This window comes from Neoarius graeffei, chromosome 13 (genome assembly GCF_027579695.1).
Source record: "Neoarius graeffei isolate fNeoGra1 chromosome 13, fNeoGra1.pri, whole genome shotgun sequence".
Lineage (NCBI taxonomy): Eukaryota > Metazoa > Chordata > Actinopteri > Siluriformes > Ariidae > Neoarius > Neoarius graeffei.
In genome coordinates this window covers 58631612-58645554 of record NC_083581.1, presented here as the reverse complement: position 1 = coordinate 58645554, position 13943 = coordinate 58631612, and the positions used below count along the sequence as shown (strand labels likewise).

The 13943-nt window shown below is 41.4% G+C and overlaps 1 protein-coding gene across 5 annotated transcripts in view; it reads left to right on the top strand.

Moving 5' to 3' along the window:
* The window catches only part of usp19 (ubiquitin specific peptidase 19), a 52849-nt gene that overhangs the window by 25797 nt on the left and 13109 nt on the right, over positions 1-13943 (top strand). For 3 of the 5 annotated variants that reach the window (XM_060938183.1, XM_060938180.1, XM_060938181.1), the window contains exons 8-22: positions 2908-2979; positions 3083-3198; positions 4677-4900; positions 5546-5738; positions 5898-6031; positions 6165-6323; positions 6666-6776; positions 7481-7591; positions 7697-7798; positions 12285-12425; positions 12516-12634; positions 12735-12878; positions 12977-13314; positions 13411-13521; positions 13629-13845. In XM_060938183.1, coding sequence (XP_060794166.1) covers positions 2908-2979; positions 3083-3198; positions 4677-4900; positions 5546-5738; positions 5898-6031; positions 6165-6323; positions 6666-6776; positions 7481-7591; positions 7697-7798; positions 12285-12425; positions 12516-12634; positions 12735-12878; positions 12977-13314; positions 13411-13521; positions 13629-13845 — 2292 coding nt within the window. The remainder of the gene's footprint in view (positions 1-2907; positions 2980-3082; positions 3199-4676; positions 4901-5545; positions 5739-5897; positions 6032-6164; positions 6324-6665; positions 6777-7480; positions 7592-7696; positions 7799-12284; positions 12426-12515; positions 12635-12734; positions 12879-12976; positions 13315-13410; positions 13522-13628; positions 13846-13943) is intronic. The other 2 variants (XM_060938184.1, XM_060938182.1) reach the window with 1 other exon arrangement.

Here is a 13943-nt window from a genome sequence, read left to right as displayed (position 1 = left end):
ATTTACACGACCCATATCAAATTCTGAATCTTGTCGCATTCGGAATAATAGTGGAATATTACTGTTTATTATATAGACACGAGTGTTTTACTGAGATACACCACTCTCATTTTTTTCATACAAACTACATCCGGGACATTTGAATAACATTTTCCAGTATCTTCAGTCATGAGGAAATCGATGAATTGTTTTGATTAACTTGCCTAGTTTTTGTTTGTGAATGTGTATATAATAAAAAGAAAATTGCATGTTGGCTTGAAGATATGAAGTTTATCTTCTCATATTGAAAAACTCATATTTTTCATACGAAATGCATCCCGGGCCTGAGTAACACATTTTCCAGTATTTTCACTCGTGAGGATATCAATGACGTCACTTCCAGTGTTCCCGCTGACTTGATGTGTGTTGTCAAAATGGTGAACCAGTTCAAAATGTATTCTTTTGATTAACTTGCATATTTTTTTTGTGGGTTTGCTGCGCTCACTTGTGAAATATGTTTACCACTCGAAGATAAACTTCATATTTTCGCGTAACCTTGTAATATCCCTTATTTATTTATTTATTTATTTTTTGCGGTGCGGTTTTCATCAAATCCTGCTCTCTGATTGGCTGGCGAGTGGGTCCGTATCCTACGGTACGGACCCTGGTTACGGACCTCTGGCGACTCGCTCGTTCACAACAATAACAAACATAGTAGCAATTTTTGTCAACATTTATCTTTTTTATAAGATTTATAAGATTTTTATCAAAAATCTTATAAATTTTTGCCAGTATTTCTCAGCATAATAGCATTAATTTTACATCATGGATAGCGATAACGACAGTCTTCACAGCAAAAGTGAGTTTTACTACTCTGAGGAAGAAGAAATAAAATAAAACATTTCAGGAGAAAGCTAAAAACCTGTAACTGTTGCTAACGCTGAGCAAAACCATGGCTGAATCCTGAATGACTCAATTTTGTATAAATAGGGGACTACATAGGTGGCAAAATGTAGTTGTTTTTTTTTTTTTTTTTTCCCTGCCATGGAAGTGTACTTGTATACCGAGGAGGAAGCAATTTGCATTACAGCCGTGAATGAGGATTCAAAATGGCAGCTTGGCTTTCCCTTTCGAACGCTCTCGTTTTCTGTTAGAATTTGGTAAAGGAAAAATAAATATATTATTTACCAGCTTAAGGTCGGTCCGTATGGTGAAATACCTCGGCCTTGAATACTGACCTCAGCCCAGAGGACCTCAGTCAGTACTTTCAAGACCTCGGTCACGGTATTTCACGATACGGACCTCCCAGCTGGTAAATAACCTATGTATGTAAGCATGCAGAGTAGAGGTCTGCGTGGGACAGAATTTTCAGTCCCGCTCCCACCCGCGCCTGCATTGTGCAGTCCCGCTCCCGCCCGCAGTTATGATTTTCAGTCCCGCTCCCGCCCACGCCTGCCATATTTTGTTCCGCTCCCGCCCGCAAATCCTGCATGATGCAGACGTTCGCGTTATTTCTCACAAAAGTTCTTGTCATTGGCTTGGGGAATTAAACATGCTGAGCTTAGCTGAGCTCTCCACTGACCGATCCTTCATTTATTGTAAGTTTATTGTTTAGACTCTGACATTCTGCTGACACATTCCAAGTTGAGCACTGCATTCGCTCATGATTGACAGCTCTCGCTTTGATTGACAGCTCTCGCTTTGTGCACTCGCACTCCCACTTCCGAGTCTGTGGCGTTATGATTCCAACCGCGATTTCATTCTCCTCTCATGTGAAGTGCTGTGCAACCACAGCCAGCTCCTCAGATTATACACTGTCTATTTCTAGCTTTAAATTGAACAATCTGTGCGATATACGGTCCTCTTTAATACTAGTTAATACTTTTTAATACTTAGGACTAATACGCTTGACTTTTTAACGGTAAATGTACCTCTTTTTAAAGCAGCACTTACTTCTGAAGCACTGTGAGCTTCACTAGAGGAGCTCTGCTCTTCTGCCATGATCGGAGATCTCAAACACGGAAGAACGGAAAGGAATCGGAAACGTACGCGAGATTAGACCACATCCGCAAATTTAGGCATCTTAAAATATTTTTATTAATGCCAAATAAAATATCCAGCACAAATTATATACGATAGACATAAATTAATAATTTATAAATTTTATTTTAAACACGTTTTTAGTTAGCGGGACTGCAGCTTATCACCTCTCCCGCCCGCTCCCGCATTGTGTACTCGCGCCCGCAATGAGCTTTCAAAATTTGTCCCGCACCGCACTGCTTTGCGTCGGGTCCCGCGGGACTCCCGCGGGAGTGCAGGGCTCTAATGCAGAGTTTCTGTCTTTGTGTTCTATCTTTAATCATTAAAAGAAATGATTTGCAGCATGATGGTACAGTGATTAGCCCTGTCGCCTCATAGCAAAAAGATTTTAGGTTGCAGCTGACTGGGGCCTTTCTGTGTGGAGTTTGCATGTGTCCCCCCCCCCCCCCCCCCCCCCCCCCCCCCCCCAATGTCTGCGTGGGTTTCCTCCCACAGTCCAAAGACATGCAGATTAGGTTAACTGGCTACTCTAGATTGCCCATTGGTATGAATGAATGATTGTCTCTGTGTTAGTCCCGTGATAGACTGGTGACCTGCCCAGGGTGTACCCCACCACTTGCCTGAAGTCAGCTGGGATTGGCTCCAGCTTCCCCTGTTGGATGGGTGGATTGATTTGCAGCATCTGTTATTTATACATTTTAAATAATATCTTTAATCCTTGTGCTAGGTAAATGAAATGGGTCCAGATGTTTGCCCCTGACTAGTTGAAATGTTATCTCTGACGTTTTCCTAAAAGGGGAACTAATAATCAACATAAAATTAAATATTTTTTCCTACCTTAATGGAAATCCACCCCAATTCCATTTACTTTTGTATTTCTGCTTTCAGTGATGCTAATTTTTTACGTCAACATCCAGACTGTGGACCAAATACTGTCTTCAAGTGGCAAGTCAAACTCAGGTAAGAGCTTCTGGCTAGTGGTTAGTATTAGTACCTCAAGCATTGATGTCTAGCTTGTCCAGCATGTGTTTGAATTTGGATTTTCTATTCGGTAAATTTTCAGGAACCTAATTCAGCCGGAACAGTGTAGTTTTTCCTTCACTCCATCACGCATTGACATCACCCTGAGGAAGAGGCACAGTCAGCGATGGGGGGGTCTCGAAGCCCAAGTTCCACAAGGTCTGCTGCCTGGCTTCTACTTGCTAATGCCAGATCATTACGCATGGGTTTTTTTTTTTTTTTTTTTAGTGAATTTATTTGTGGACCATTCTTATCATAGTGGTGCCATTAACATGGTGTATGTAATGCTTGGCACAGTATATCAGGCAAAACAGCATTGGTGGAATTTTTCCACAGCCTCACAGTCACTGCTGGCTCAAGAGTAGTTTGCCAACCCAGAATTTCCAGAATAAGGGCTGTAGCTGTAGGAATCCTCCACACCCTGTGAAATCGAGCTCTCCATTTTTGTGCACGTTATTCCACTTAACTAGTTCCTCAGGCATCGGGGTTAAATTACATATGCTACTACACTTTAAACTGGTTAATCAGGTTTCTGAGCTAGCCGATAGATTTAATTTGTCCACCCTTTTATGGTTTCTATCTGTGGCCCAACAATGCATGTGTAGCTAATAAAATGCACCAGAAAGTGCATTTAAAAACTTGAGGTTCCCACCTGTGGGATATTACCAACAGCCTTTAAGTCACCCCAATTGGCTCCCTCAAAAATAGCAAGTACCTGAAAGCAGGCTGCTGAGTTTGGTATGTCTTGGCTGGGGCTGGAGTTCTGCTGTCAGTAATGTGTGTATGGGTGTTTTTTGTTTGTTTTGACTATTGCATAGCATGGTGTGGTAACAAATTTGGCAAACAGTTAAGGTGTCTCAACTGGCGGTTTGTAATTGGCAAGTTGCAGGTGTCTTTCTCTCTCCTTCCCCCCCACCCCCCCGGAAAGCCTTTGTCTTTGCTAGACAAATTTTCTCAGGTGGTAGGTAGAATTTGTCATGTCACATAGGTGACTCGCATTTTGGGATGAGAGCCCTTCGACTGGTGCGGGAGTATGAGAAGTGTTCCAGAAAACTGGCAGACTTGAGCCAGGAAAGGATAAATATCTGATACTCCCTATTAGTCAGACAGAACTGAGGAAGCCTTTTGGACGAGAGGTGAAACGTTTTCAAGAATCTTCAAGCAAGTCCAGTTGCCCATTTCTACCACCCACAGTTTACTATGATCTGGATGATTGAGAATCTTCACAGACACATAGGTGACTAGTTTTTACACAAAACGGGTGACTTGGTTAATCTGAATAAGCTTGGGTCCTGTCGTAGCTGAAGCAGTAGATAAGTGTTTACATGTGGGCATGAGTGCACGATTCAGTGAAGGAGTGTGCGAGCAGAGAATGATCTAGTAACTCAATACAGACGTATTGCCTAGCATGTCCTTGTCCCTCTGCCGATCCCCTAGTCCAGGCAGCACTATACTTATTAATGACCATAGTTCTGCATTTAATACTACCATATTTTAACTTGCATTTGGATCTAAAACAGACTTTTGCTATTGAAATGTAAATCTGCGCACACACTGTTGAAAATCTCAGGTTTTTCTCCCTGTGAAACTGTCATTCAGTTTTGACTTCCCACAAGCTCTATTCTCCTCTGTTTAAGGTGCAGTGGGGGGCGCAAAGGTTGCTGTGCCCTCCGGGCCTTCCTCCCTTGATAAGAGTCAGCCAGGGAGCAGCCAGCATGCTCTACCTGCCAAAGAGGAGCCTCGGGCAGGGGAGGAGAAGCCCAAGACCTCTTGGGCTAAAGGGGATGGTCCTTTAGATGCTGTGGTTCCACGTGCTGTCTCTGATCATGTTCCTATCAAACAAGAACCAGCTATTTCCACGGTAAGACAGAAACTGGAATTTTTTTTTTTTTTTTGGTAATTTAAATATATAAACATTTAATTGGGTTTTCCAAATTAATTGATCATTTCTCAGTCCTTGTATTAGGATGTTTGATGAGAGCTTGGGGCTTTTCCTACTGCACAAAGTATCAGTACCCTTGGTATCAGAATACTGGAGGTGAACTTTTCTATTGACAGTCTTGTTCAGCTGTATGTAGCTGCTAAGTATTAGTACAAACAGGAGTGTTAATGGAATTTTTTTTTTTTTTTAAAGAATGATTACATCTTTATAAAAAAGTGTGTGTGTGTTTGGTTGAAAATTAAAAAAAATACTTAGACAGCAAGCCTTTCCATGTGCTTTTGTTGTTTTAGGTTGTATTAGCTGGAAAAGCTGACAGCTGTTCAGTCGAAAAAACAAAGTTCAAGCTCTTCTTTTATTTTGGATTTGGCAGCGTTGTGCATTTGAAAGATGATGCAGTCTTTAATTCTGACCGCAACAGTCTCAGGTTGCTGGGAAGTGAACTAGAAAAGTTAGTTCTTGTTTACAGCAGTTTTTATTTCTGAATGTGCAGTGGGGAAAATCCCTCCGCTCCTCTTGGATGCATCTGCTGCACATTTACTGATCCGGATTGTGTCTCGTTCCCAGCCGAAGCCCACCTGCATGGTGCAACCTATGACCCATGCTCCTCCTGCAAGCAGTGAGCGACCTGAGGAAGAGGAGGAGAAGAAGGTTTGTCTCCCTGGCTTCACAGGACTGGTCAACCTGGGAAATACATGTTTTATGAACAGTGTGATCCAGTCTCTTTCCAACACACGGGAACTAAGAGACTATTTCCATGGTAAGGGGTTTTTGGTGGTAAATGATAAAATCAATATCAGTATGATTGATAGCCTCTGCTGGAGGTAATCCTGAAGAACATCTCTTTTTTTCTTTTTTTTTTTGAGCAAAACAGTTTTTTTTAATTTCATATTAACCTTTCCATTTCCCCTGATTTTAGACCGGGCATTTGAGACTGAGATCAACTGTAATAATCCCCTGGGGACAGGTGGAAGGTTGGCCATTGGGTTTGCAGTTCTGCTGCGGGCTTTATGGAAAGGCACTCATCATGCTTTTCAGCCCTCCAAATTAAAGGTACCGGTATATTTACCTTCTTACTGCTGCTGTACTTTATAGTCTCTCCTGAGTTCTATGTAGATTGTTCTGCTTCTTTGGACAGCCCATGTCAACCAGCTAAACAAATGTCCTCCTCTATCTCTCCTTGTAGGCAATAGTGGCCAGTAAGGCCAGTCAGTTTACAGGTTATGCTCAACACGATGCCCAAGAATTCATGGCCTTCCTCTTGGATGGGCTGCACGAGGATCTGAACCGTATCCAAAATAAACCATACACAGAAACCGTGGATTCAGATGGCCGCCAGGATGAGGTGCAGTTCCTGCTTCCTAGTTCCAATATAGTGCAGTTCTTGTTGCACACAAGGAGCAAGATTTCCACTAACATGCTTCATCTATGAATAAGATTTACCTTCAGCTGAAGACTGCTAGTCATTTGCATTTGTAGTGAACAATATTTGTCCTCATAAACATTGATTGGTTTTAGCTATATTGCTTTGATATGATTTATATAGTAGATGTGAATTTTTGTTTTGTTCAAAATGTATTTAAATGTGCAATGTTAGAATATATATGGTGTTTGTTTTTAATGTATAAGGGGGAAAAACATTGCGTCTGTTCAAATGCATGTTTTATGTGCTATTACGATTTGACAGGTTGTAGCAGAAGAAGCCTGGCAAAGGCACAAGATGAGGAATGATTCATTCATTGTTGATCTGTTCCAAGGCCAGTACAAGTCAAAGCTTGTGTGTCCAATGTGTTCCAAGGTAACTGACTGTCAGTCTCTCTCTCTCTCTCTTATATACAGTATCAGTCAAATGGACACACCTAATTCAATGGTGGGGTTTTTGTTTTGTTTTTTTAAAATTAGGACACTTGGCGGTTCTTAACTTAATATGGATTAGTACATTTGTCAAATAGGGTATTTTACTGTATTTTTGCTCTCCAACACATTAAGGTGGCAAGAAATTGCACTAATTAACTTTTTTGACAAGGAACATCTGTTAATTGAAAAGCATTCCAGGTGACTACCTCATGATGCTGGTTAAGATAATGCCAATAGCGTGCAAAGCATCATCAAGGTAAATGGTGGCAACTTTGAAGAATCTAAAATATGAAAAATTTTGTTTAACGCTTTTTTTTCTTTTTTTTTTGCGCCAATGAATGAGTAGGTGTGTCCAAATGTTTCACTGGTACTGTATGTACAGCAATGGAACAAATTAAGAGACCACTTTTAATGGTAACCATATACCCCCAAATGGTCACATTTCCCCTCTGTTTATTAGGATAACGAGGCTTGGTTTTTATAAGTGGTATGAAAGAAAATAATAATTTACTTGCACAACTGTGTAAATTACTCACAAACCTGTAGAGGTTGTAAGAAATCAGTTGTGGTCTAAAATGTGGTGATATTTCACCATTTTTGTTTGTTAGTGAAGGAACTAATCAGTTCTCACCCTCTTCCTTCTAGGTTTCTATTACCTTTGACCCCTTCCTATACCTGCCTGTCCCTCTACCTCAGAAACAAAAGGTGCTCACTGTCTTCTATTTCGCTAAGGAGCCCCACAAGAAACCAGTCAAGGTAAAACTCCAAGTTCGTTTGCTCCTAAACACAAATCTAATTACGTTCATTTCATTTTTCTTTATTTACTGTGCTGACTAGCTTTGTGAATGTCTTTTTATGTAGTTTTTGGTGAGTGTTAGTAAAGAGAACTCAAGCACAGCAGAAGTGTTGGAGTCTATTTCCCGGAGTGTGAGGGTCAAACCAGAGAACCTAAGGCTGGCAGAGGTATACAGATTTTGTCCTTAATACTTTCATTATCTTTGCAATTGAAATGAATGATGTGCTAAATGTAGTACAGGCTCTATCAGGGATTATATACATGTGTTTCGGAATGCCCACCCATCATGGAGTTTTGGACTTGGATAGTTAAAGTACTTGTTAAATTTTTAATGGTCTATCCCCTTATGCCCAGGTTTACTTTTACTAGTCGATAACTCTGATATATACAGTGGTGCTTGAAAGTTTGTGAACCCTTTAGAATTTTCTATATTTCTGCATAAATATGATCTAAAACATCAAATTTTCACACAAGTCCTAAAAGTAGATAAAGAGAACCCAGTTAAACAAATGAGACAAACATGAGATACTCGGTCATTTATTTATTGAGGAAAATGATCCAATATTACATATCTGTGAGTGGCAAAAGTATGTGAACCTCTGGGATTAGCAGTTAATTTGAAGGTGAAATTAGTCAGGTGTTTTCAGTCAATGGGATGACAGTCAGGTGTGAGTGGGCACCCTGTTTTATTTAAAGAACAGGGATCTATCAAAGTCTGATCTTCACAACACGTTTGTGGAAGTGTGTCATGGCACGAACAAAGGAGATTTCTGAGGACCTCAGAAAAAGCGTTGTTGATGCTCATCAGGCTGGAAAAGGTTACAAAACCATCTCTAAAGAGTTTGGACTCCACCAATCCACAGTCAGACAGATTGTGTACAAATGGAGGAAATTCAAGACCATTGTTACCCTCCCCAGGAGTGGTCGACCAACAAAGATCACTCCAAGAGCAAGCCGTGTAATAGTCGGCAAGGTCACAAAAGACCCCAGGGTAACTTCTAAGCAACTGAAGGCCTCTCTCACATTGGCTAATGTTCATGAGTCCACCATCAGGAGAACACTGAACAACAATGGTGTGCATGGCAGGGTTGCAAGGAGAAAGCCACTGCTCTCCAAAAAGAACATTGCTGCTCATCTGCAGTTTGCTAAAGATCATGTGGACAAGCCAGAAGGCAATTGGAAAAATGTTTTGTGGACGGATGAGACTAAAATAGAACTTTTTGGTTTAAACGAGAAGCGTTATGTTTGGAGAAAGGAAAACACTGCATTCCAGCATAAGAACCTTATCCCATCTGTGAAACGTGGTGGTGGTAGTATCATGGTTTGGGCCTGTTTTGCTGCATCTGGGCCAGGACAGCTTGCCATCGATGATGGAACAATGAATTCTGAATTATACCAGCGAATTCTGAAGGAAAATATCAGGACATCTGTCCATGAAGTGAATCTCAAGAGAAGGTGGGTCATGCAGCAAGACAACGACCCTAAGCACACAAGTCGTTCTACCAAAGAATGGTTAAAGAAGAATAAAGTTAATGTTTTGGAATGGCCAAGTCAGTGTCCTGACCTTAATCCAATCAAAATGTTGTGGAAGGACCTGAAGCGAGTAGTTCATGTGAGGAAATCCACCAACATCCCAGAGTTGAAGCTGTTCTGTACGGAGGAATGAGCTAAAATTCCTCCAAGCCGGTGTGCAGGACTGATCAACAGTTACCGGAAACGTTTAGTTGCAGTTATTGCTGCACAAGGGGGTCACACCAGATACTGAAAGCAAAGGTTCACATACTTTTGCCACTCACAGATGTGTAATATTGGATCATTTTCCTCAATAAATAAATGACCAAGTATAATATTTTTTTGTCTCATTTGTTTAACTGGATTCTCTTTGTCTACTTTTAGGACTTGTGTGAAAATCTGATGTTGTTTTAGGTCATATTTATGCAGAAATATAGAAAATTCTAAAGGTTTCACAAACTTTCAAGCACCACTGTATGTTATTTACCAGCTGGGAGGTCAGTATCATGAAATACCATGACCGAGGTCTTGAAAGTACTGACCAAGGCCCTCTGGTCCGAGGTCAGTATTTAAGGCAGAGGTCACAGTATTTTACCATATGGACCGACCTTAAGCTGGTAAATCGTATATATTTATTTTTTTTCTTTACCAAATTCTAACAGAAAAACAGAGTGCCCGAAAGGGAAAACCGAGCTGAGGTGAGCCGCCATTTTGAATCCTCATCTGTCATGCAAATTGCTTCCTCCTCGGTATACAAGTGCACTTCCATGGCAGGGGGAAAAAAAACCTACATTTTGCCGCCTATGTAGTCCCCTATTTATATAAAATTGAGTCATTCAGGATTCAGCCATGTTTTTACTTGGTGTTAGCAACAGTTATAGGTTTTTAGCTTTCTCCTGAAATGTTTTCTTTTATTTCTTCTTCCTCAGGGTAGTAAAACTCGCTTTCACTGTGAACACTGTCGTTATCGCTATCCATGCTGTAAAATTAATACAACCCCGATTCCAAAAAAGTTGGGACAAAGTACAAATTGTAAATAAAAACGGAATGCAATAATTTACAAATCTCAAAAACTGATATTGTATTCACAATAGAACACAGACAACATATCAAATGTCAAAAGTGAGACATTTTGAAATCTCATGCCAAATATTGGCTCCTTTGAACTTTCATGACAGCAACACATCTCAAAGTTGGGACAGGGGCAATAAGAGGCTGGAAAAGTTAAAGGTACAAAAAAAGGAACAGCTGGAGGACCAAATTGCAACTCATTAGGCCAATTGGCAATAGGTCGTTAACATGACTGGGTATAAAAAGAGCATCTTGGAGTGGCAGCGGCTCTCAGAAGTAAAGATGGGAAGAGGATCACCAATCCCCCTAATTCTGCGCCGACAAATAATGGAGCAATATCAGAAAGGAGTTCGACAGTGTAAAATTGCAAAGAGTTTGAACTTATCAACAGTGCATAATATCATCAAAAGATTCAGAGAATCTGGAAGAATCTCTGTGCGTAAGGGTCAAGGCCGGAAAACCATACTGGGTGCCCGTGATCTTCGGGCCCTTAGACGGCACTGCATCACATGCAGGCATGCTTCTGTATTGGAAATCACAAAATGGGCTCAGGAATATTTCCAGAGAACATTATCTGTGAACACAATTCACCGTGCCATCCGCCGTTGCCAGCTAAAACTCTATAGTTCAAAGAAGAAGCCGTATCTAAACATGATCCAGAAGTGCAGATGTCAGTTCAGAAGCCTGCATCTCCGATGGTATGTGGCATGGGCAGCTTACACATCTGGAAAGACACCATCAATGCTGAAAGGTATATCCAGGTTCTAGAGCAACATATGCTCCCATCCAGACGACGTCTCTTTCAGGGAAGACCTTGCATTTTCCAACATGACAATGCCAAACCACATACTGCATCAATTACAGCATCATGGCTGCGTAGAAGAAGGGTCCGGGTACTGAACTGGCCAGCCTGCAGTCCAGATCTTTCACCCATAGAAAACATTTGGCGCATCATAAAACGGAAGATACGACAAAAAAGACCTAAGACAGTTGAGCAACTAGAATCCTACATTAGACAAGAATGGGTTAGCATTCCTATCCCTAAACTTGAGCAACTTGTCTCCTCAGTCCCCAGACGTCTACAGACTGTTGTAAAGAGAAAAGGGGATGTCTCACAGTGGTAAACATGGCCTTGTCCCAACTTTTTTGAGATGTGTTGTCATGAAATTTAAAATCATCTAATTTTTCTCTTTAAATGATACATTTTATCAGTTTAAACATTTGATATGTCATCTATGTTCTATTCTGAATAAAATATAGAATTTTGAAACTTCCACATCATTGCATTCCATTTTTATTTACAATTTGTACTTTGTCCCAACTTTTTTGGAATCGGGGTTGTACTATTCTCCTGAGAAATGCGAAAATAAATGTTTACAAAAATTGCTACAATGTTTGTTGTTGTGAACGAGCGAGTCGCCAGAGGTCTGTAACCGGGGTCTGTAACCGGGGTCTGTAACCGGGGTCTGTAACCGGGGTCTGTAACCGGGGTCCGTATCGTAGGATACGGACCCGCTCGCCAGCCAATCAGAGCAAAGGATTTGATGGAAACTGGACCATGAAAAAAAATAGTTAAGTTTACAGCAGAAAAATATATAAATGGCAGCATTGACCACATCCAAGAAGACCATTTATTTATTTATTTATTTATTTATTTTTAAATTTAAAGGTTGGTTTGACCCAAATATTCACCTGTCTCCTGTTTTGGTGTTCCTGCTTCTTGGATATCTTAATTTTGGAGCATTCTACAGTCAAACTGTACAAGGCAACATTTAGAACAATAAATACCTGGTCAGCTGCTATAGGATTTGTTGGATATTTAATGAAGTATCTATGTATTCACGTTAAGCCATGTACAATGTATGAAACTGATAGCTGTATGCAAATTGTATGTGCCCCCCTTCTTGAGTGTGAAGCATTTGGTGTTTTGTTCGGCCTTATATATAATGCAATAAGTTAACAAAAAAAAAAAAAAGTATGATAAATGCCAGGTTATCCCAAATAGTTCAGTGTCTCCATATGGTTAAACAGTTTAGCTTGATAGCTATTAAAGTGTCCTTTCCTCCCCAGGTGATGAAAAATCGTTTACAACGGATATTCCTACCTTCTCACTCCCTTGATACAGTTTCATCCTCCGACATGCTCTTCTGCTTTGAAGTGCTGTCCAAAGAGCTGACTAAGGAGAAAGTGGTGCTGCTTAGAGTCCATCAGGTCTCACAACTTTGCTACAAACGTTTTGAGCTGAATCAGTTTGAGTTTTTGTTAGTTGGTTTGTTTATTTATTTTCCTTTACATCTGCAGAGGCTTCAGGTTCCCAGTATTCCTATAGCCAAGTGTGCTGCCTGCCAGAAACCACCTCTGTCAGACGATGAGAAACTGAGGCGCTGTACAGGCTGCTATCGTGTGGGCTACTGCAACCAGTGAGTCATTCATTCAGTTTCTGGTTGTGATTGTGGCTGGGGTGTTACTCCTACTCGTCACCAGTTTTAAAAAGTGAAAACGCATTTTCCTGTGATCTAGGGTTTGCCAGAAGAACCACTGGCCCAACCATAAATCTCTCTGCCGGCCCAACTCTGAGAACGTGGGCCTGCCATTTTTGATCAGCGTGCCTGAGTCCAGGCTGACCTACGCCCGCCTCGCTCAGCTCCTTGAGGGGTATTCCAGGTATGCTTGATGGATACCTGCTGATCTTTTGGATGTAGCGGTGTCACATCCAATCTGGTATGGTAGTCCCTCTTAGACTGTGCTCTTTTTACATGCAGGTATTCGGTGAACGTTTTCCGTCCTCCGTTCCAGTCTGGTCGGACATCTCCTGAAGCTAGTCTGTCTCGTGCTGATCATCCTCTAACAACCAGTTCAGTTGCTGAGGCACCTGGGGCAGAGGAAGAAGAACTTCATCCAGTTGAAGCAGGGGCTGCTCAGGAGCAGGACAGTTCCTCTCCGGAAATGGCAACAGCACAGGCCTCCGCTCATTCAGCAGAAGACGTGAATTCACCTTCCACTCGCACCACAGACTCTGGCTTCTCTGAGCTGCTCTCTAGCTCCCAGGATCCTTTTGGAGAGAAAGAAACTTCATGTGAAAAGGCTGTGAAACCAGAAGGTAACTTGATGATCTTGTAAAGTGTTCTTGTGTTTCGTTTTTATTATTTGTCATTTTTGGGTATTACTGGAGTTAACATTTGTGTGTGCACTCCAGCTGCCGTCACAGGGTACCAACAACCCTCAGACTGTAATTATAGGAGTGGTTCCCAGTTCTATATATCACTACAAGATGCCAGCAACAAGGAAGTAATGCTTGAAGACAAAGGTTAAACCTTAATCTTTGCTCACATCATTTTTTAAAAATCCTATTCTCCCCCACCCACCCCCAGAGGCCCCTCAAATCCACATGCTGATTTTCTTACTGTTACATAGATGATGGAGTGCTGGAGGTGTCCGAAGACTGCACCTTGGAACTGGTGTGGAAGAATAATGAGCGGCTAAAAGAGCATGTGCTGGTGCGCTCCAAGGACCTGGAGTTTGAGGAGGACCCAGGCTCTGCCAGTGAGACTGCCAGGGCGGGACACTTTACACTGGAGCAGTGCTTGAACCTCTTCACCAAGCCTGAGGTGCTAGCACCTGAGGAAGCATGGTAGGAAATGGGGAAAGGGGGTATTTTGGATCAATCTCAGTAGTTAGCTTAAAATTTACTTAGGCAGTAACGTTTCTTCTTTTGTGGGCTTTTCTCTG